The sequence below is a fragment of the Vombatus ursinus genome, unplaced genomic scaffold (genome assembly GCF_900497805.2).
Source record: "Vombatus ursinus unplaced genomic scaffold, bare-nosed wombat genome assembly UNPS02014845.1, whole genome shotgun sequence".
NCBI classification, from domain to species: Eukaryota; Metazoa; Chordata; class Mammalia; order Diprotodontia; family Vombatidae; genus Vombatus; species Vombatus ursinus.
In genome coordinates this window covers 2,077,765-2,101,154 of record NW_020954623.1, presented here as the reverse complement: position 1 = coordinate 2,101,154, position 23,390 = coordinate 2,077,765, and the positions used below count along the sequence as shown (strand labels likewise).

Genomic DNA, 23,390 nt, shown 5'->3' with positions numbered 1-23,390 from the left:
AACTCTTTTCCATTCTCTTTCCTTCCATTTGTTTAAAAGCTTTGTTTTGCTTATAGCTTTTCTTGCTCTTTTAATTTATTTGATTTTATTTTGGCTTGTCATAATCCTTGCTCCAGAGGTAGGGAGACTCAGGTTGTGTCTGCCATTGCCAATGGATGGTAAACACATGACTGACCCCGTGAAGGGTTTACCATGGGGTCAGTTTTCCGACCTTGGTCCCAACGCCACAGAAGAAAACAGCAGGGTTTAGGGATAAGAAAAAGCACTTAAAATGTTTGTCTTGCAACACCCATTCAACAACAATTGACTTCTTGTCTGGAGAGTTAAGAGTGAGACATTTGTGAACAGAGGGATAGAGAAACACGTCCCTAGATGCCCACTTACAAATCTGAGAGACTTGGACACGTGGCAGTGGGCGCCCTTAGCCTCCAATCCATATTCACACACTTACGGGCTCAATACTTTGCAATTATCAGGAGACCTAGAGGAACATGGAAAGGTCACTGGAGAAAGGAGAAGCCCCTCTAGACCAACATGGATCCTGATTCCCCTTAACGTAAGATCTCTTTGATTGTAAATGAGTTCCTCTTTGGGTGACCTTGAGGGGCAGAGATCTGAAGTCTCCTTTAAGCAAGGTGATTTCTGTAGAGTGAGTTGAACCCCTAACAACAGCAGGTTTGAGAATTCCCCACCCCCACCCATGGAACTGTTAGAGGACAACGATCCTGGCGGACTCAGGGCATCTGTCTGAGGGGTGAACTAATGCATTTGCCCAGAAAAGTGAATGGAGCCAGTGGTGATGATCAGAATGAAATATGATTCAGACGTCAAGATTGGAGCACAATTTATGCATCTGCTGTGGTCCACCAAAATAAACTAATTTGTTTTTCTGCGTTAATGACTAAGGTATCAGAGAACCAAACTACAGTAATTAGAGGTCGCCCCAACACCCCAGCCATTAGGGCCTCTGACGTATTGTTTGTCTCCTTCTGAGCTGCTCAAGGTAGGGGTGTGTTTTGCTTAGCAACCATCACTAATGAGGTTCACAATTAGGAAGGTTGAATCCTCTTCCCTTAGTCCTCTCCCTCCCTAGAGAGAGGACGAGCAACCTTATAGGTTCAAGGAAGCATTCTCAGCCCTGTGGTGGTAGGTTTTCGTCTGGGTCCAAATTCAGCCTCTTCTAATGAGCTATTATGATCTTAGCCAAGTACAAGTATTTATTTTTATAAATCTGCATTAAAAAAGGCATTTGACTGTAAGGAGCAAATATAACATTTAGAAGAATAAAGGCCCCTTGTGCGGACCCCCCCAGCCACCCCCCCGCCCCCGACCTCGGCCGACCAATCAAAAGCCACTTTGTCAAGGAAGCCAGCCCAGGGTTTTGTTTGTTTGCTTAAGTGTGGGTGACAGAATCACCAAAATGCTTTCAATATCTTTCACTTGAAATTGATCACACTGGGCCATTGTCTTGGCGCCCCGGGCTGGCTGCTTCAGCCAGTGGGCCGCCCTGAAACAGACGTGCCCGGCTCGGCCCCCCTCTCCCTCCCAAGTGCATCTTTCTTGAGGGAGGGGAATGGCATTTGTCCTAAGTCCAGATGAATTTTTCCCAAATGAGGGCCTGGGGTTCTTGACGACCATCTTGGGAAGAGGTCTCTCTCTTTCCGGGGAAGAGGTTTGTACCTGGGAGTGTCTGACACTTCTTAAGGGGGGTGAGGACTTCAAAAGGGAGTTCACTGGAAGGTATGGCACAGGGTTGCACCAGATTTCCTTCCTCCTGCCCGGTTGAACCATATCTTGTGGGAGGGATGGTATGCTTTGAATTAGCAACACATCCTTTAAAGAAAAAGCCCCCACTCCAAACCGCAGCTATTTGCCTGTGTGCAGCCTCTTCTAGCTAACACCTCATTATCCAATCATCTAATATTCACCAGCAGTATATACACACACACACACTCAGATCGTTTCCAAGTAAACTAATTCCCCCCGCTGCTGCTGTGGAAGGCTGCCATACAATCCTTTGAGCTCACAAAAGGCAAGCCAGATTATTTACAGTAGTCGAATACAAGTGAGGGAGAACGATTGTTCTGCCTTCCAGCCCAGCATCTAGAACTAATGTTTAATTTTTTCTTGTCCCTTCCCTCCTCCCCCCCATAAATGACTCCGGCTCTGTTTAAACCTTAAGCAAGCCCTAGCCCAGCCCCAGGCCTGCAGCACAAGACTGATTTACATGCCAAGTGCCCGTAATGCTGTTAGGGTTTATGCAATAACGACAACTGAATCCAGGCTGCAGGGTTTTAGCGAGTTAAAGGGAACAGATGGCCCTAGGAGAGGTAAAAGGTATAATCCTATCAGCTGGAGTATCAGCCAGCCATCTGGACATCCTAAGTACAATTACGAGACATTTTAGCCAGCAGAACAAAGGAGTCTTCACGAGGCAAGATTAGGCCCGTTGGAGTGCCTCAATATTGTGAATCCAGAGAAAGGTGACAAATGCTGGGAACGGCTCCGGAGGGCTTGCTGATTAATGACCAAGGGGAGGGACAGGGAGGATGGGGACTGATGCACTATCCGATGGTGCTGGGAGGGACACAGACCCTGGAGTCATTTTGGGCAAGTGGGTTTGTCTCTGAAGTCAGAGCCTCCCTGGCACTCTCGGAAAGTTCTCTCAGACAAAGCCATCGGGCCCTTGGCAGGAAGCGGGCTGGCTTTCACCTGCCTCGAAGAGCCCAAGGTAGCCAGGAAGCGGGCATGGCATGCACGCAGAACAATTCACAAGTTCATTCATCGAAAGCAGTGGCGGCAATGAGAACTCTAGTTTAACAAAACCAATAGGGATGGGGCTTGGAACTGTGATTTCCTGGATGTAGGCTCCCCAAAGCGGTCAGCCCGTCCCAGGCATGTGGCAACCTCACAGCCGCTCAATCACCTCTTTAAGGCAGGAGCCTTAGAAAAAGGTTATGCTGCCTAATGGAGCCAGAGAGAGAAACCCCACAACATGTGAGTGTGTGAGGAAATGTCTGTCCTCCAGTATGTGTGTGTATCTGGGTGTGTTTGTGTGTGTGTGTGTGTGTGTAAGGGACATGCGTGCACATCAGCCTGTGTGTGTGTGTGAGGGATGTATATACATGTCAGGATGTGAATCTGTGAAGGACATACTTGCATGTCACCATGTGCATGTGTGTGAGGAATATGTGTGTACACTAGGGTGGGGGTATGTGTGCACGTCAGGGTGTGTGTGTCAGGGTGTGTCAGTGAGGGGTGTACGTGTGTATGTGTGTACATGTGTACATAGTACGTGTCTGACCATGGGTGTGTGTGCATGTGAAGGTGGGTGTATCACACATGAGTGTGTGTGTGTGTGTGTGTATGTGTGTACCTACCAGGGGATGCCTCCCTTTCCCTCCCACTGCATATCCCTCACTCTGCTGCCATCTTCCTCTTCCACTGTGCCCAGTCTCTCTCATCTGCTTGAGCGTGGCGGGCACGTATGTCATTAGATCCCTAACGCTGGCTGTGTAATTCATTTCGCCATGGTTCCCATTGAACACATGTTCCCCCTCGATATGTGCATTGAAATGTATGCAAATACAAGCAGAAAGAAGATGGCTATCACTGCGGCAAGGCAGAGCCTGCCCCAGCCTGGCCCCAGCCCCAGCCCCAGCCCGGCCCCAGCCCCAGCCCCAGCCCCAGCCCCAGCCCCAGCCCGGCCCCAGCCCCAGCCCCAGCCCCAGCCCCAGTCCAGCCCTGGCCCCAGTCCGGCCCCGTCTGTGTTTGCCCCAGAGCTGCAGGCCACCCTCCCCACACCTTCTCAGCGCCATGTCTATTCGCTGGGCCGCAGCTGCCAAAGAGCAGCCTCTTGTGCACGTTCTAGGGCCTCGATTTTTTTCCTTTTCTCACCTCCAAAGTAAATTTGTTTACTGTAATTTTTTTGGTGAATTATTTGCCATAATTGGCTGTGCTGATGAAGGTCACTCCCTTGGAGGAGTCTTGTCAGTCTTTAGAGAGCTGATCCTTTTCAAATGCTCTCCATGCAATTAAGAAAAGCAAATGTCACTCGGAAGCCTCAGAAATGAAAATTTGTATGAACTTATTAGCATGAAGTCAACAGCGCTAGTTAAGGGCAGGTTCCCAGTGTGTGCTCTGGGCCTTTGGTGCTGAGGGAGATGCGCCGGGAATGAGCAAATATAACCTCGGCTGGTCCGACATTAGTGCAAACAAAGGGAGGTGGCATGTCTGAAGTGCTCCAAACAGCAATGGCTAATGGTGATTAGCTAGACTTGGTGTGCCAGGAGATGGGCCTGGGAAGGCTGGGCCTGCCCACAGGCCGACTCCTGACTCTGGGCCGGGTGTGGAGCCGGGTGCCATGTTGGCCCACGTTCCACTAGGGACCCAGAAGAGGCTGCCAACACCCTCTGCACCGAGTAACTCGTTAGGAAACTAATCCTCACGGAGCCTGCCGGCCGGGGTCTTGCGGCATGTGGCTGGCATGGTCTACAACGACGCCTTTTCTTCCCTAAGCTTTACTTCTTACGGACAAGGATTCACTAGGGAAGAAGGTTATTAGGAGAGATGGAGCAGAGCCCAGGGGGTGACGCTAGCCTGATGCTCTGGGGGAGAAGTGCCCTTGCCTAGACTAGGGCCTGTCACAAAGGACAGCACTCTGTGACATCATCCATTTTTGTTGTGATGTCACACAGGTCCCATCTGACTTGTGTGATCGGACATCCTTTAGGCCTTGGGATTCTGGGATGGAATCATGACCCATCCGCATCCTGGCTTATCTGCTTCCGCTTTCAGAGACACTCACAAAGGCACCTATTCCTTCCCGTGCGCTTAGCCGGATCCTTCTTCTGATATTAAAGGTACTATTTCAACACAAAAGTCGAACAGCGTTTAGATTGTCTCGAAGACAATCAATAGCCCAGCCCCGTCAAACCAACCCCTGCAGGTGAGAATTAGAGCAGTGGAATTTACTTGTAATAGGGAAAGTGTCTATCTTAGGATCTGCTCCTTTGCATGAAAGTCAGCATACAAAAGACCATCAAAGCTGGTAAAAAAAGGTCTGTCAACACCATGTAAAAGAAGGGCTGATCAAAGCCGAGAACAAAGCTGCCCCTCTCGGAGAAGGACCGGCTTCGTCACCGTTTCCTCCCAGGATGCTGGGAGCCCCCGGTGCCTGGTGCCGCTGATGCTGGTGCTGCTGGTGGTGCTGAGGCTGCCGCTGCTGCTGCCACCGCGGAGGAGGCTCAGACTGCCCTGGTCGCCTCCCTCTCTTCCCAGCAGCCCCATTGTAATAACTCATGCAAATGTGGAGACCCTGGAGACAAAGGCAGGTCAAGGCAATGGCTCAGGGATTCATGTCGACAAACAATATTAGATGTTAAAATGTGTACCTTTGACAAAAGTACTAATATAGTGCTTTTGATTTTTTCCTGATGAAAAGTGAAAAGTAGTAATTATGGACTGACAGAGGAAAATGAAGTTTTGAACCGAAAGGCAAAGTTCGAGGATGAAAAAACCCAACCCAATTAGCTGCTTATGAGGAATCGAAATTCTGAGCATTTGCTCCTCCGTCTCCCTCAACAGCCTTCTGATTGACTCTGCTTAGATCCGTACAGCGAAGCAGATAAATCGACATGCCACATGCACGCCCCGATGCTTAATCATCTGTAATAGTCATATTTACCCTGACATAGAATTTGCTCTCTCAAGCCATTCCCTGCCCTCTGCCCCTTGCTCACTCGTGTTCTGTAGCTTGGCCTTTGCTTTATAAAACATTTAACAGTTTGCTTTAAATACATCCCTGTGCTGATATATGATTGCCCCTTTGTCTGCCTCTTGGAGAAGCCACGCACCTTTTTTTTTTTTTCCTACTGTGCTTTGCATGACTTATCATTGGTAGAGAGAGACATGATGTCGGTGGCCTGAAGAGGGACTAAGATCTTGGTTTTCTGTCTTGTACAAGCAGCTACTCCGTGCATAAAGGCCATCAGCCCTAGCGAAGGCTGGACCACCGGTGGGGCCACCGTCATCATCATCGGGGACAACTTCTTTGACGGCCTCCAGGTTGTCTTCGGAACCATGCTGGTGTGGAGCGAGGTGAGTCCCCCGGGGACCTGGCCCGAGTCAGCTTCCATGAGGCATCCTGGGCCTTCTGGCAAACCACCTTTTTAATCTAAGGATTCCCATGTGGCTGCTCAGAGCTGGGCCCTGAGAGATGCCCTGAAGGCCCAGCGGGGCCCTCTGGTGGAAGGTCTGCTGAGAGGGGAGGACCCTCAGACAATCGATCAATTAGTGTGCAAATGACCAGAAGCAGGCTCACCCTGACATATGGAGGCAATTTTCCTACGGATGATGCCCTGTGGCCTTTCCTGTAAACTAAAACCCAGAATCATTTGCAGATATTTTTCTTAAAAAACATGGGCAAGCCCCGAGCCGCTCTGTGACAGCAAAGAGGGAGAATTAGAAAATGATGGTCCAATTTGGGGTCATTTGGGTAATTATATCCAACTGGGAAGTGTCAGTCCCCTCATTGCCATCGGAATTGAGAGTCTGTTTCCTGTATGATTTTTGTAGCTGATAACGCCCCATGCCATCCGAGTGCAGACCCCTCCTCGGCACATTCCAGGAGTGGTGGAGGTCACCCTGTCCTACAAATCCAAACAGTTCTGTAAAGGTGCTCCTGGCCGGTTCGTCTACACTGGTGAGTGGGCTGCTGCGGCAGTGGCATCTTCTTCTTTGGTGACCAAGTAACGTCTGGCCTCGCTCACGCGACCTTTAAAGGAGGTTATGAATAACTTTGGAGTTCAGGCTGTGTTCATAATGGCGAGCTTGAAGCATGTATTGTGTGTCTGTGGGGAAATGAGAAAAAAAATAGAGTCTTGAAGCATGCCTTCATTCATGGGAGCATCCAGAGGTTGGGTTTCCAGTCTGAGGTGCTGGGGTCTAGGGGCAACACCATTAAACTGGAAGGGGAGAGATCTGGGTTCGAGTATAGCCTCTGCTATGCACAGGCTGCCTTGGGCAAGTCGTTTCCTTGAGTTTCAGTTTGCTTATCTTTAAAATGAGGAGATTGGATTAGATCAAGACTTCTTACCTTTTCTGTCCCTCATGGCCCCCTTTGCCAAGCCCATGGACCCCTTCTCGGAATGTTTTTTAAATAATTGAAGGAAATGATAAATTTCAACTGCAGGTTAGTGAAAATAAATAAAGATGTAATTTTCCTCATCTAAGTTCATGAGCCCTCCAAATCCATCCCCGGACCGTTTAGGGGTCCACATACTCCAGGTTAAAATTACCGCTGGGGTTGCTCCTCACTCCAGCATTTCGTGTTCTGAGTTCTAAGGTCATTTCAAGCACTGACACTCATTTGTGTCCTTTCTCACTGGGATTTTCAGGCCCCTCCCTTCGAGTGCTGACATTCTGGGGGCCCAAGGTCCTCTGCTCTGACATTCTTTTTTGCTAACTCCAGTCATTCTAGGTTGTATGCTCTAAGACCAACCCACCCATCAAATACTTATTCAAATGCTAAAGTCCTTTCCATTCCTGACTTTACATGACATGTTTTAGGGTCTCTAAGATGAGTTTGTTTGAAGGTCCTTCCTAACTCTGACCATCAATGTTCTATATTCTAAGACCCCTTCTAGACCTGACATTCTTTTCTAGGTGTTAAGGCACTTCCGAGTTCTGGTATTCTATGGTCTACGTTCTAAGGCATCCTAGATCTAATGCCCTGCCTTCTGTGTTCTCATAACTCTTCCCGTGATGACGTTCAGCTCTTTCATGGGCTCTCCTAACTCTGACGTTCTATGCTCCACATTCTAAGGCCCTTCTCAGCCCTGACACTGTCCGACATTGTAATAGTCCTTCCAGTTTCAATAATCTGTTATCTTATGCCTCTGGTTCTGACATTCCACGTCCTGCCCAGCCCTGTAGTCTAAGGACACAGCCAACGCTAACATTCTGAGTTATTTGGTCTTTTCACCTCTAACAGTAAATGTGTTATTAAAGTCTTTCCCAAATCTGATGCTTTCTAGTCTAAGGTTCTGGGTTCCAAAGTCCTTCTTAGCTCTGATCGTCTCTATTCTAAGGGGCCTGTTAGGTCTGACATTCTACATTTCTTATTCTGATGTCCCTTCCATCTCTGACACTCTGTGATCTGAGGGCCCTCCCAGCTTTGACATTCTGTGGTCTAAGCGAGGGGTTCTTCACCTTTTTTGTGTGTGTCCTGCCCCACTTTGGCAGCCCAATGAAGGCTATATGGACCCCTTCTCAGAGTCATGTTTGAAATGTATAAAATAAAATACTTAGGGTTACTATGGAAACCAATTTTATTGAAATACAGTTATGAAGATGCTAAAAAAAATCAAATTTAGGGTATAGCTCATGGACCCCCTGAAATCTCTCCACAGATCCCCCCAGGGGTCCAGAACCTGGTCTGAGATCTTGTTCAGCTCTGACTTTCTGAGGTTCCCTGACTTGCTTGACACTGACTGCTTTGAACTTCATGCTTTCAGAAGTGTTTGTTTGAGACTCCTGGTGTTTCTGGGTACTCAATGTTGCGTGGTGAAGGGGATATGGAGGCATTAGAATAAGGAAACCTCTTGGTTTTTCTCACGTGTCCGGTTCTGTTCTTAGCCACATCCAGAAATCAAATCATACCCCAGAAAGGAATTTTCTCACTCATAGCCCCCTTACCCCACCCCTAACTTGCAACCTCAGCCCAAGCTGGCTTCCCGTTAGCAGTCACTTGGCATCACCATCGCCTAAGTAGTGGCCCACATCGTCTTGGTCAGGTCCAAATGCTGCCAGGCTCCTCTTACCAAATGGAAGAAGTGTGGTAGGATGTAGAAAGCCTGGCCTAGATCAGGAGCCAAAGAACCTGGGTTCTGGGCTTAGCTCTGTCAAGGGGGTTCACTCTTTGAGTGACTCTGAGCACGCCTCTTTCCCTCACAGGGTCTCAGTTTCCTCTTCTGCAAAATGAAGGGGTCAGGCTAGATGCTACTGGGGGCTCATTTAGCTCCCACATTCTGTTATTCTCTTTGGCATTATAAAAACCCTAACTCTGTACTGGGCTTCTGGATTTAGGCAGATTCTTAATTATTCTCTTCTGAGTTATATCCCAGCCCTCCATTGTGAGAACTGTGCCAAAAGACATTGGTTCCCCCGTAGGGGATGGCTTGACTAGAATACAGAGAAAGATGGGGTCTTAGCTCTTGAGAAGCTTCTGTCCTGAAGGGGACCCTGAGCACCAGACAGAGCCTTCCTGGAAGCCAGGTGATTGTCCCCTCTCAGCCCCCCAGGGAGCTGTGCAGCCCATTCGGACTGTCTCTTCCCTGCCAGGCCCAGTCCTGAAAGGGACTTTCCTTGCCAATAGTGCCTGTCACCCCTACGCTCAGGGAACCATGAGCTCAGTGCATGCAACCTGCAGATAGGCTGTGAGCAAGCAGGGTCCTTGGGACACAATCACATGGCAGGAGTAGAGTTTGGGGCCTCCTTTCTGCCCCGAGTCACCTCTTTGCCTGGCCTTCTGTAAGACTGTTTACTACTGTTTCTATCAGGTTAAAGGAATTTGTAGCTTTAAGCTGGAAGGGACCTTACGAGGGATTCCTCCAGTCCAACATACTCACTTTAAGGATAGGAGGAAACTGAGCCTGGGAGCCTGGCTATGAAGATAAGTCCAGTGTGAGGATGTAGCAGAGCCAGGATTCAAATTCAGCCTCCCTCCAGAGTACTCTTTGGGCCAGAGTGCTTAGCTGAGGGTGGGTGACTGGGAGGCAGAAGCAGAGAAGTCCAGGGAGCTCTGCTCCCCTTGTGTAACACTCTCAGTGAGAGTTGTTCCCTCAGGGCAATGACGGAGGTTGTTACTTTTTGCTTTTTCTTTCTGGGTCTTGATCAAGGAGACTAAGAATAGAGCTACTCCTGAAGCATGTTTTGTTCAATGGATTTTCAAAATACTAAATAGTTTTACAAATGATAAGGAAGATGATTTGTAAACAATATCAGTTCGTGGGATTCGTTGGATTCACTGAAATTTTATTTAGTATTGTGAGGCTTAGGATTCTAAGATATTCTCTAGTCTGACCCTGTCATTTTGCACTTGAGGAAACCGAGCCCCAGAGAAGGTTTTTGATTCTCCCAGTGTTACTCACACAGGCAGTGAATAGGACAGTCCGGAACTGAATCCAAGTCTGTGACCAAGATCTGGTCAAAGCTGAATCTTCGATCTAATTTTAAATTCATCCCTTTTCTTCTCCAAGACGCTTTACGGAGCTGCGAGCATCACAGAATCTTCAAGTGTCTTGGAGAACGTCTCTTTCTGTACAGATATAGAAAGAAGTTCAGTGAATTCAAATGACCTGCACTAGTTGCCACAGACATGTACTTGCTGTGGAATCGATGAATTTAAACGTTGCTCTGAAAAACTGCTTTCTCATTATTTTATTTTTAAACTCGTGAGATGCCATGATGCCTCTGAAGTAATGGGGAAAAGAAGCCCCTTGTCAGTGTGTTAGCTTCCTATTTGTTGGTATGTGAGGGAACTGTATAGAATTCCCAAAGTTTGGGGGGGAGAGAGGGTCTGACTTGGGCAAAGAATCACAGAACCTGAAAGCTGGAAGGGACCTTATAAATTGTACTGTACTATACTGCATAAGGACAGCTGGGTGGCACAGTAGATGGAGCACCGTGCCTACAGTCAGGAACACTCATCTTCTTGGGTTCAAATCTGGCCTCAGAAACTTACTAGCTGAGTGACCCTGGGCAAGTCACTTACCCCTGTTTGCTTCAGTTACCTCTTCTGTAAGATGAGCTAGAGAAGGAAATGGCAAACCAATCTAACATCTTTGCCAAGAAAATCCCAAATGGGGTCAAGAGAAGTCAGACACGTCTGAGCAGCAACACCTGTATAAACATGTAGGGAAGCCCAGGGAGGCACCTCACTTTGCCCAATAATGTCTTCTTGGAAGTAGCATGTGAATAAAAGTCTTTTATATCAAAATGATTTTTTTCAACAAAACAGGGGAACTCATGATTTAAATGATAACTTCACTGGATCTTTGGCCATACTGGGATTTCGGAAAAGGAAAACATGCCTTGGTGGTTATGTTATTATGGAACATGCCTTTTTCTTGGGGGAAAAGGGACCAAAAGGTGTTGATGGGGCTTCATGACCTGATTCCAGCCTCTCCTTGAATGCCGGGTCCAAACAGGTGCTGGCACTGTTTTCTAGAAGTAAAAAATATCTTCATTGTAAGTGAAGGTTTGACAGGAAAATGCTCTAAGTCACATACCCAGAATGTGACCTGAATCTTGGTGGTAGCTAAAAAAAAAACCCAACTCTAAACCCAAAGAACTCTGTGCCTGAGTGCAGACCCACACCCACATCCTGCTTGAGCAAGCATGTGTCTGCAGCTCAGGTGGGCCACCAAGCTGGATCATTGGCTAACTCCACACAGGTGACAGGCAGCCGCCCCAATCCAAATGTCAAATGTTCTTGGAAAGTCCCTTGGACCTGCCTGCTCTAAACCTTCCCAGGTCTCACTCTGCTTTGTCATTGCCTCCCAATGGCTCAGAAATTCCATAGTTTGTGGCTGTTGTTTACTCTTCCAGAGGACTGCCATATAGTAATGAAGAATAATAAAATTCACCCCAGGCCAAAAACCAAACAAAACCAAACAGAACAGCCATAAAGAATGGCTAGCCAATAAGCATAAGTCTTCTTTCCAAGAAGGCTGAAAAGGGAAAAATTCAGGTTGATCATCTCTGTGTGTCTCCTTGGCATGCCTGATATAGGCTGGTGGTCTCTAGGCAGCAGACCAGCTCCCAGGTTTTATAGGATGATGGGATGATAGTGCTTCAAGGGACATCTGAGGACACATTCAACCTTCTCACTTTATAGATGAGGAAACTGAGGTCCCAAGAGGGCAAATGACTTTATAGGGTTACAAAATCTGACTAACTTCTTCACCATGCCCCTACCCCCACCCATTGGCTCATCTATCACTCCAACTTTCTGGCAGGACAGAGCCTTCTACATTGTAAGCACTTCATCAATGCCTGTTGACTGACTGTCTGGCAGTAGGGCATTCCCTGGGATATGAGACCTCCATCCTCACTCTCCTATCTGAATCTTTTCCTTAATGAATTTTAATCAGGATTTTTTTTCTTAGCTGCAGATTTTTTTTTTTTAGCATAGACCTCTTTCAATATCCCATTGCAATCATAGACTCATAGATTTCCAGTTCAAGGGATCTGAGAGACCATCTGGTCCAACTCCTCCATTTTACCACAGTGTACTGTCCAAGATCGTTTGTGTCAGAAGCAGGATTGGAACTCAGGTCCTCTGGCTCCCAACCTAGTGTGATCCTTAGCCCTGGGCAATAGCCATCTTTTATTTGTCCAGCCAAAGTTATACAATCCAGACCTGAATTTGTAGCATTGTACCTAAGGAAAAAAGTGCTGTAGGTAAAGGGGGTCATTCTTCCCCCCCCCCCCCCAAATCCTCTCTCCTAAGAATTCCTAGGCACTGAAAAATGCAGAGATCTGGCAGAACTCTCCCTGGCTCAGCAGTGAGGTAGTGAGAGGCTAATTTACTAATTTACTGCCTTCCCCTCCCCCTCCCCAAGCCAAGTAGTGGAAGGGGAATATACATTTCAAACACAGAGTGTAAGAGATCCTCTGGGAGTCTGTGCACAAGGAGAGAGGAAAGGAAAGGGAGGGTCATAACCTGTCTGACCTGGAAACTTCTGTCTGATTTGCATTGCTCCAAAATTGATGGGGACAATGAGATAATCATTGGAAATTATACTCACCACTGAAAACTGAGCCCTGTGTCACTGTATTTCACAATATGGAAATGATGTGCTCCCCCATGGGGAGGGGCGGAATCCCTAGGGCATCTGTTTCCCATCAGTGCCCCACCATGCTTGGAGTCTGGCTTGGACCTCTCACATTTAACCTTCTCAGCATGGGGTGGACCATAGGGCCACGGAGCTGAAGGGTAATGAAACCACAGTGGCTCTCGGTGTCTCCAGCCTAGGTAGAGTTGAGAACATAGGCCATAAACGGTCTGTTTACAGGGGTATGAAAAGTTCCAGATTCCCCCTGAAACAGACCCTGTTAGTCCAACTAGAGCAGAAGTCCTGTGCCTTGGCATTGCCCTCTCCCATCCGTCCATGCCTCTTTGCCCATTGCCTTCAAACTGTTCACAAGCTGCAATTACCTTGGGAGGTAGTGGCGGTTCAGTTGATTAGCGTGGTGAATTAAAGGAATGAGTCAGAAATGACATGTCCGGCTCTTCTGCACCGGTCCTTGGTATTCCCAGTGTACCTCACCCCTGTTGTAAGAAGGTCAGAAATTAGAGAGAGAGAACGTTCTCAAGCAGCTTGTACTTAGAAACAGAATTAACAAGCATGCCGTATGTAATTGCTAGTTAATAGTAAGTTGCCTTCTAGACAGTAAAATGCGAAATAAACGGGTGGGCCCCTAAAATTAAATTAATTCGATATTGGCTGTATTGAGAAGTGAATATAGTGCAATTAGTAAGTGACTTTAATGGTGGCTTCAGCGTGGGGTGTAAGAATACATCTCATGCTTGTTTAAGAAAAATTAAAACATTCCTTGGGCATCGTACCTGGAAAATGCAAGCATGGTCATTGAAGCCTTTTTTGGATCCAACACTGCGCTAGTGGAAATACCCCAAGTTGTTGAATATGATAAAAGAGATTATTTCTAATTAGAATATATAAGCACTATAGTGTGATTTGATTAAAACAAATCAGAATTTAGATGCTTCTAATTGGAATCGTGTTAGAGCCCAAACTACTTCTGTAGACCTGTTTTCAAGTGTGCCAAGGGGCTTTGGTGCTACTCTGGCCTTGGAAAGGCCATTGTGCATAAACCCTTCCTAGGAAACAAAAGTCCAGTGCCAGGGGGTGAGGATGACTTGACTGGAAGCCCGGTTCCCCAGCCTGTTCTGAAGCTCACTCATTTAGGGTTTTTTAGGTTGACCTCTTTCACCTCAATGTTTGGTTGACCCACCCTCATTTTGGAGATTTCTTTTGCTCAATTAAAGAAATTATCACAAATTACTTGGAGTCAACATGTCATTTGTCACAGTCTGAGCCTAGTTGCTAAACAAGATACCAGCAGTCGATAGTAAACATGTCCAGAGAGGACACTGGAAAAGTTTGAAAGCTGATGACAGAGAGCTATTCCCAGACCTGGTCTTCACTTTCTTGAAGCGGGCACAAAAATGATTATTTCTGCACAAAGACTTGCATTCAATTGCAGGCTCATGAAATCATTACTCCCCCAGTCATCATTCAGTTTGTGCTCCTTTTGATGGAGCATTTATGTTGGGGGAAGGGGAGTTAGATTGTATTTTAACGACCCTGACAGGATGTCCAGGGGGAGAGAGAACACCCTCCACCGTTCACCACATCCGTCCAGTGTCCCCCAGTTTAGCTGTTTTCTCTCTTGTGTCTGACCACCGATGTGGGCAAGTTTTCACCATTTAACCCCCACTTCACATCACTCTGCTCAAGGGTCTCATGTTCCTAGAGCATTTGAAAGCCCTTTTGTGTGTCATCAAAGGGGCTTCCATCACTGGGGCTGGGACCCTGCTTAGAGTCAATAGCTCCTCTCCATCACAGCCAACACAAACTAGCTGTCTCACAGGTCAGTGCTCTTTAAACAAATGACTTGTATCCACAGAGCAAATGATTCTTAATTGCCTACCACAAATCATACTATTTTTACTATGATAAACCCAGGGCTCATTCAGCCTTCCTTCTGTGGAGACCCTCTGATTATTTCAGTTATCCGTTCTCACTGTCTCATGGGGGCAATGTAAAAAGTGAACGCTTGGCCTTGAACAGTGAAGTCTGTGCTTTGGGGTTGGGCTCCGCCATTAGATATGGAGCCATGTTGTTATTGGTCAGACTACCTACTGTTGCCATCGTGCAGCAACGTGGCTTGGTTCCTCTTCTCCCAGTGCTGGGGAGGATGCATTGGGAGTTGGGTCTGCTGGCCTTCCTATGGAAAGAAAAGTCTTTTCAATTCTTTAATGAGTCATTTGGCACACAGTAGATGCCTTTTTGCATGACCCACATCTTAAAGACTTAAAGTTAAGCCATCCATTTGGGCAAAATAGAATAGAGACTTGAGATGATTATCCCAGCTTGGCTACTCATAGACTCTGTGACCTTGGGTAAAGTAGCTTTGCTTTCCTGGGCCTCATTTCCCTCATCTGTGAAGTAAGGGCATTGTCCGATATGGCCTTTGAGGCCCTTTCCAGGTCTGTGATTCCCCACAATCCTATGTCATGATGATCCCACCCCTCTGGGCCCCATGATTTCTACTGGGATCACTGGGATATTACTTACCATCCTAGAACACCTTCCTCATGCCCCTAGCTTGGATAACCTAGATACATTTTCTCATCTCCCCACCTGACCCCTACTCATCGCCATAGCCATGATCTCGAGCATATTAGCATCTCTGGAGTCACAAAGGAAAAGAAGAGTCTTCACTTCCTGGTCCCTGCCTGTCTTTCCATATCTACCCCTATTACAAGGCAGCACCAAGCATGAAAATGACCAATTAATTAATCTTCTTTATTGACTTTATTAGGTTTGGGGCAGGACAGATTCCAGTCGGTCTCTTTTCCAAAGGGTGGCTACTTCAGGTTTAACCTGGGGGTGGGTCCTTGTCGTCCCCTTTCTTTCCTGTCTCAGAGGAGGCCCTCGGAATGAGACATACCATTTGTGCTGTTGCCCAAGTAGACGATTTGTCCTAATCAGTGACACCCATTTACTAGAATTGCTTAAAATGAACTATACCTCATACCGAAATCGCACATTTAGAGTGCGCCATACATCATCTGAAAATTGAGGGCCAGTAAACTTTTCTGTTCCTCCGGCGGGATCATAGACATGCATCAAAATGTTAAAAAATGATTGGTGAGCGAGAACTGTCACCCATTTATCAAGGAAAAGGGACATTATTTGCTAATTTCCCAACCAGGCTGGTGACAGGGTGCTTCGTCTTTAGACCCATGGTGACCAGCACGGCCTTTTTGTTATTAGTACAAGTCAAGCGCTTTTTGGCTGTTGCTAACAAGACACATTTGTCTATCATCACAGTGGGCTGGATTTTTTTTCCTAGCGGCTGGGACCAAAGTCCGCTCACTGCATCCTGATTGGCCAACGCTGCTGCTGGCTCTGGTGACACCAGCCGAACGGCCAGCCTGATAAATCACAAAGTTTTCATGTCAAGGTGAAGCTATCGACTGGGCCGCACCAAACCTGACAGAATGGAGTGGTGAGGAGGCAGCCATTTGTCTTCCCAAAAGGACAAAAGGGTCATCTGGATTTCACTTAATAATTGCTGAAATTTTTATAGTTGGAAACAGGCCTGGCTTTCTTTCTATTAAAGGGGTGGGGGTGGTGGAAGGAAGAGAGACGGAGGCAGAGAGAGACAGAGACAGTGATAAAAGCAGAGATAGAGAGAGGGGAAGAAAGGGAAGAAGAAGAGAGGAGAGGGGAGAAGAGGAGGAAAGGGGAGGAAGATTGAGAATTTTTTGTATCTTGCCCCCACATTTTTTATCGCCAAAGCTGGTCAGTGGAAAGAAGATAATAAACGTGTTCTCTTTAGAAGGCTGTAGGCTTTTATGCTCAATTTCTGATGTTTCAACTTCTACCTGACTTCCTACTATGCCTTCCTCTTGTGCTCTTTACATTGGGTTTGGAATCAGAAGACTGGTTTCAAAACCTGCTCCTGTCTTTGGACTATCCTTGTGAATATGGGCTTTACTTAATGTTTCTGGCTTTTGGTTTCCTCTTTTGTAAAATGAAAGGACTGGGCTAGAATCAGGAACCCTTCACCTTTCTTGTGTGTCCTAGAGCCCTTTGGCCTTCTACTGAAACCTATGGATCCCTGCTCAGAAAAAGGGTTTTAAATGCATAAAATAGAATACACGGGAATCCAATATGATTACAAAGGAACCCTATGTTATTGAAACAAAGCTACTAATTTTTTCTCCATCCAAGTTTATGAACCTCAAGTTAAGAACCCCTGGACTAGCTCAGCTCTAAAGTGCCTTCAGCCTCTAAATGCATGTTTCTGTGTGATGTGGAAGATACTTACAGGGTTATCAAGAATGCAGAATAGGGGCAGCTAGATGGAGCTGTGGATAGAGCACTGGCCCTGGATTCAGGAAGACCTGAGTTCAAATCTGGCCTCAAACACTTCACACTTACTAGCTGTGTGACCCTGAGCGAGTCACTTCACCCCATTGCCTCGAAAAACCCTCCCCCCAAAAAACAAAAAAAAACAGGAAAAAAAAAGAATGCAGAATAAAACAAAAGAAGATGAGGGGGTAGGGAGAAAGGGGCTGGATTCAAGTTAGAGAACCTAAGTTCAAATTCTAGCTCTGTCTTTTCCTACCTGGTGATTTTGGACAAATCAACTAATTTTATGAGCCTCAGTCTCCTCATCTTACGAATCAGGGGATTGGATCCAGTGCTCTTTGTGGTCCCTTCTAGTCCTAAATCTCTGATCATGAGATCCTGTGAATGTTCTCAAAGAAACTCAGTTTGCACAGTTAGAACAAGGGTCCAACAGTGAAAGTCAAAACAGCCATTAATGAGGAAACTTCAGCTGAAGTGTGTGGTTGCCCACTTCTTCGGAAGTGGCCAAGGAGCCAGACCCATAGTCACAGGAAACTAGCAACTTCCAAGGTCAAGGGAGGGTGATTTTATTTGTTTCTGGCTCAGAATTGATTGTCTTTGATAGCGTCATTGATAGGGATAAGTGCAGGCAATAGCCTAGCCAATCTATTCTCCCTGGATTAGTAGGAAAATGTCAGCAGCCTCAGGTGGAGAAGGCCTTGGGAGCTGACCACCTCTTTAGTGGTGCTGACATTGGTCGGTGTGATGACAGTGATCTAGGCTGAGATATGTTTGTGTTTTCATTTTAAGTCATTATTGGGCAGAGGGTGGGGTGGGGGGTGTGCATGATGTTTTCACTCGTGTATAGAAATTTGCTCCAGGCTGCAACTTGGTACCGAAAAATTGTAGTCTAAGATAAAAAAAAAAAGCATTTTTTAAAAAGCCCAAACAAAATCAATTGGGTTATTTAAGTCATTGAGAATGCAGAAAAGTAATAGCTAGGAATTTGGTTTCTGTGAAATTTTTTTTTCTCTTTTCTGAAATATCTTAAAAAAAAAACTGAAGGCTATTAGTCTGTGATGTGGGCTGTTTTCTACATTTAAATATAAAGGTTTTAAAATGCTGTTAATGAGCACATGGAATAACTTCTTTTCACCAGAGGCTTCAGGACGTGGAGTTATTGTACATTCATTGTACAGTAGAGCACTCATTAGAGCATGTGGTACATTTTAAATGCAGAAACTCCCATTGAGACAATAGACTACTGCAAATCTGAAGAATCTTTGGGAGGATTTTGTAAATAATTTTCCAACAGCAATTTCTTAAGGAATAATGCTAAAATGGACATCTTGCCCCTCCTTCTCCAAGGCTTCATTGTCTCAGCCTCTTCCATGCTGTCCTCCTTCAAGTCTATTATACATATCAAAAGCTCTTCCTAGCCACTTGTTCTGCCCTCCATCAAAAACAGTCGATGGGAATGCTAGGATCCCTAGAAGTGAGGTGTGTAGATTTGTGGTAACACTGCTGCCGATTCCCAGCTCATTCCCACTCTTGTTCCTGCTTTCATTTTTGTGAGAAGAATCCTCTAGATGAGGGTTTGAGCCCGGATGACCACTTGTTGGGTGTGTTGCAGTGCGGGTTCTGAGGAGGGCAGCATGGGGTGAATGATGTGGCTGCTGAAGCCTTTGGAACTCCATTCCAATTGAGGATTCTGGGAGTAGGCACACCTGTGAATTCCAGCTCAGGCCAGGCAGTCCACAGTATTCTCCTTTGTTTCAGTCCTCTGCCCCTCAGTCTCTTCATCTATAAAAATGAAGCCTTTGGACTGGCCGTTCTCATAAGGGCCATATCTTGGCCATATCTCTAAAGTGGTGGAGGATAGCCCTTACCAAATGTGCTTTACTGATGCTTGCTCCCTGGTGCAGACAGTCCCAGGAATACAGCAGAACAGGTCAGGCAGCACAACTTCCATTAGGTGCATGAATTTCAAGAATCATGCTGAGGCATCAGCATTTTCAGGCATCCAGGGAAAGTTAGGCTTTCTCACAGTATTCTTCTCTTTCCTTTTCCAACTTGAAAAATTACATGATAACATTACTCACCTTTGTGTGTTAAAATGTATAAACAATAATAATAATAATGACCAATATTCATATAGAGCTTTATTCTTCTCCCAATACCCTTGAGAAGTACTTATTATTATTATCCTCACGGTATAGATGAGAAAACAGAGGCTAAGTCAAATTGAGTGAATGACTAGGTGTCACATAGCTAGGAAATAGATAGACACCTAAGTGGGACAGCAAATAGAGCTCTGGGCCTAGAGTCAGAAAGACTCGAATTCAAATGCAGCCTCAGACACTTACTAGCTGGGTGACCCCAGCTGGGCAAGTCACCTATTGCCTGTTTGCCTCAACTGTAAGGGGATAATACAGGATCTACCCCACAATGGTGCTGTGAGAATCAAATGAGATAATATTTATAAAGTGCTTGGCATAGTGCTTTGGCACATAGGTGCAATATAAAGGCTAATCCTCTCTGTCCCTAATAAGAGTGTGAGGCAGGATTCAAACCCAGGTCTTGATTCCCAGCTCAGTGCTTTATCCATGATACCACTTAGCTGTCAGGATGCTATCCCTTCTGTTTTGGCATTCTTTCCCCTCCCCTACACAATTTCCATCCAGTTCTACTCCTGCTCTAATTCAACGAAAGAAATCAGTCATTTAATCAGTAAGCATCTATTAAGCACCTACTGTGTGCCAGGCCCTCTGATACAAGGACAAGAGAAAACAAGCAAAAAAAAAATCCTTCCCTTCCAGGAGAGAAGGCTGATCTACAGCCCAGATGGGGACCTGACTACCATTCTTAAAGGCTCTGGAAAAATTTCAGTGGCATTCATTTGGGGCTCTGTCTACACTTGGCCCAGCACCCCAAAGCACCTCATTCTTTATCACTATTAGAATCATCTCTGCCAATAAATGAGACTAGAAAGCCAGTAAGGAGGATGGAGCATCATCTCCTGGTACAAATATTTGCACTGATATTTAGATTTAATCGAGAAATTCTGACCTGAGAAATTTTAACTGGGAAAAAAACACCCATTTGGGCCCTGAGAGAGAAGTTGGGGTGGATGATCCCCTGAGGAAAACCCTACATCATGTAGATTTGGGCACTGCCACATTCCCAGTCTCACTCCACTGTCTTTTGGAAAGTTTTAAACTACGACATAAAAAATTGAAGCCTGACCCAGTGGTTAGCTGGAGGCAGGAAAATACTGGGTTCAAGTTCCACTTTGAAAACATATCTACTATGTGACTCTGAGAACATAGTGGGGCTTAATATCTTCTTGTTGAGTCATCGATTTGCACTATTCTCTCAGTGGCTTCAAGACTGTTGGGTGCAAGAGTGAGGAATGTGTAGTGATGGAGGGAATGTGTCCTCCCAGAAGTCACAGGATCATAGAGTTATAGATATTAGAGATGACAGCATTCAACTTCTCACTTTGTGCAGGAGGAAACTAAGGCCCAGAGAGGTCAAGTGCTTTGCCCAAAGTCATCAGGGGAAGAGGGGGATGTTGCCCCCAGGCCTCTGGATCCATAGCCACCTCCAGAGCAAATGAAAATGGAAGACTTTGGCAGCTGGTTGGGACTTTGTAGAATTTGTTCCTAAATTTTCTCCAGTGTGGAATCATTTTTTTGTTTGATGTGTGCAAATCAATTTCCCAAGATCGCACTCCATCAAACCTTGTCTTTCTTGGCTGATTTTAACGTCCTTCTCCCAGAGGACCAAGGAGGAGATTGACTTGGGAGAGGAACTTTGGGTTTTATCCCTCCAGAAGGAAAACGGTAAACAATAGAGACAGTTTGAAGAGAGTGTGCAAGGATAAATTGGTTTCTTCTCACTTTGTTTAAAGCAAGTTCTTCTAACCTCTTGCCTAAAAGTGAACTTGTTTGAAAAGAGTGCTTGTGAGAAGATGTGTACAAACATCTACTGCCTTTTCCTTGGGAGAGGAGGTGAAGTAGGATGATATCACCCACCTGGAGAGAATGTGTCAGTGATAAGCGGATGTTAGGTGCCACTTTGTTGGAGATCCTCTAGGCCCAAAGGCTTCCCATCGCTAGAGTGGGAGGCTCCATCCGGTCCACCACTTTTCTTAGTTCTCCGTCACTGCAGGGCTGGGCCAGGTGGAGTGTAGTCTCCATGAGCCCATAAAAGCCAGAAACCAATGTATTCTTTGAGGGATGTAAACAGAATTGTTTGAATGCCATCCAATCGTTGGCGGTGAGGCTATTCTTTTTGTAACAAGGAAGATGAGCTGTCCCCTTTTCTGTGCTTGGTGTCACATCACAATACCATTATTTCCTGCCAGGCACTTCTGAATGGGAAGACAATCCCCATGCACTAGGCCCAGTTAGGCGGGCTGGAGGAATGTCTGGGAACAATACCCCAGATAGGAATGAGGTGTTCCTTGATTTCCAATTAGAAGTCAACAGTGGCTGTTTTCCAATCCTCCTTTGGAGGACTTTAAGGAAAATTCCTCACCATGATCTGGTTAGATGAGGATATTCAGTGGCCCACGTGTGAACCCACTGGGATCTGATTGGATTGAAGCCTTATCTGGCCTACACGTGAACGTGCTGCGGTCTGAGTGGAGTTGGTTATTAAGTGGCCTACACATGAACCCACGGCTAAAATGGAACTTTAGGAAAGGCTCTGAGTAGTCAAGACAGAATTGATTTGCCAAGGGGGAAACCTTCTCTTGGTAGAAGAATGGGGAACTGATAAGTAATGGGTGTACGTGTGTGTGCACATACATGTGTGTGTTCATGTGTGTGTGCACATGCATGTGTGTGTTCATGTATGTTTCCGGTTGTCCTAGGTCAGGCTGGAGAGAGCAGCTGGTCACCCTCCCACCAGCTTTAGCCCCTCCTGATGAATGAGGTTACCCAGCCTTTGTGTTTCCTAGGCACTCCACGATGCTTGGCTCAGCCTGCCGAGTTCTGTGATTGAAATTCATTGCCAAATTTATTGAGAAATTAATGAGAAAAGCTGCAAAGTATTGACTGGGAGAGGAAAACACAACTCATCTTGAATGAGGAGGAAAATTCAGCAATAATTTAGCCGCTATTGATTCTGCCCTGTCCATGTATTGATCTTCATTTTACAATATTAATTTGCACCTGCAATCGGCTGCAAAGGGAACGGGTCTCATCTCACTGCTGCGTTAATGTGCAAACCATTAGGTGGTCTGAAGAAGTAGCATGTTACAAGGCCTATCGGCAAGGCAGGCTTTTTTCCCCTTCTATTTTTGTGTGTTATGGAATGGGCTAAAAATTAATTTTTTGTCTGACAAAATATTAAAGTGAAAACCCATCTAAAACACATCCCTCCTCTCTGCCTCGTTGGCTGCTTTTCATCTGGGCCAGGAACAATCAGCTACCTGAAATTCCAACCACTTCTCATCATCATGCCCATATCAGTTCAAAGTTCATGAAATTTCTATGAGCATTGATCTCTCCCCATTGATTTTTTTTTTGCAGCAGATCTTTGAAATTTTAATTTCCCGAGCATCTGAATTTCTTATAGATGAAATGCACTTGGTAGAGACAGTTGATGATAAAGTGGAGAACTTAGCATCATTTTAAAGCCTAGAAAAAGGAGGAAATGCAGGCATTTTCAGACTTTGTCTCACGTTTTGGAGATGGTGCCATCGAGGTGTTGTGATGTGGCCAGGCATTCAGGCGGGGGGGAAGCGCCCTGTCAGCCCTCAGTGGCCACCTATGTTTAATGCCACTTTTCCGCCAGTCAGTTTGGAAAGCAAAGCTCTCGGAGCAGCCGCGGCAGCAGCCTGAAGGAGGGAGGGCGGGCGGGCGGGGGGTGGGAGAGACAGTCTTCAGTGCACACTCGTTGGCTCACAGCAGTCTTTATCACCTGGTCAAGTTCACCTACTTACTTATCAGTGGGACATTTAATAACCTCAAGGTGATCTAATTGGTATTGGCATTTTCCCCCCTTGGATTCAGCTGGTTAATGTGTAAACTACTTGTCAGCAAATAGCAGTTTGTCACTGAAATCAGTAACACCCTCTAGAGGAATGTCTCTGTATTGAGCAATCAGATTATGCTTTATTTAATTTTTACACATTACAACCTGCACTCGTTCATTCAGGCCCTGCAAGACTCACAAGCCGGGCTGCCCAGGCTGGGCAGGTGGGGGGGG

At 46.1% G+C, this 23,390-nt stretch overlaps 1 protein-coding gene across 10 annotated transcripts in view; it reads left to right on the top strand.

Moving 5' to 3' along the window:
* Positions 1-23,390, top strand: part of EBF3 (EBF transcription factor 3) — a 148,076-nt gene that overhangs the window by 106,333 nt on the left and 18,353 nt on the right. For 5 of the 10 annotated variants that reach the window (XM_027840483.1, XM_027840479.1, XM_027840477.1 and 2 more), the window contains exons 9-10: positions 5,969-6,099; positions 6,577-6,703. In XM_027840483.1, coding sequence (XP_027696284.1) covers positions 5,969-6,099; positions 6,577-6,703 — 258 coding nt within the window. Of the gene's footprint in view, positions 1-5,965; positions 6,100-6,576; positions 6,704-23,390 lie in introns of all 10 variants that reach the window. The other 5 variants (XM_027840484.1, XM_027840480.1, XM_027840478.1 and 2 more) reach the window with 1 other exon arrangement.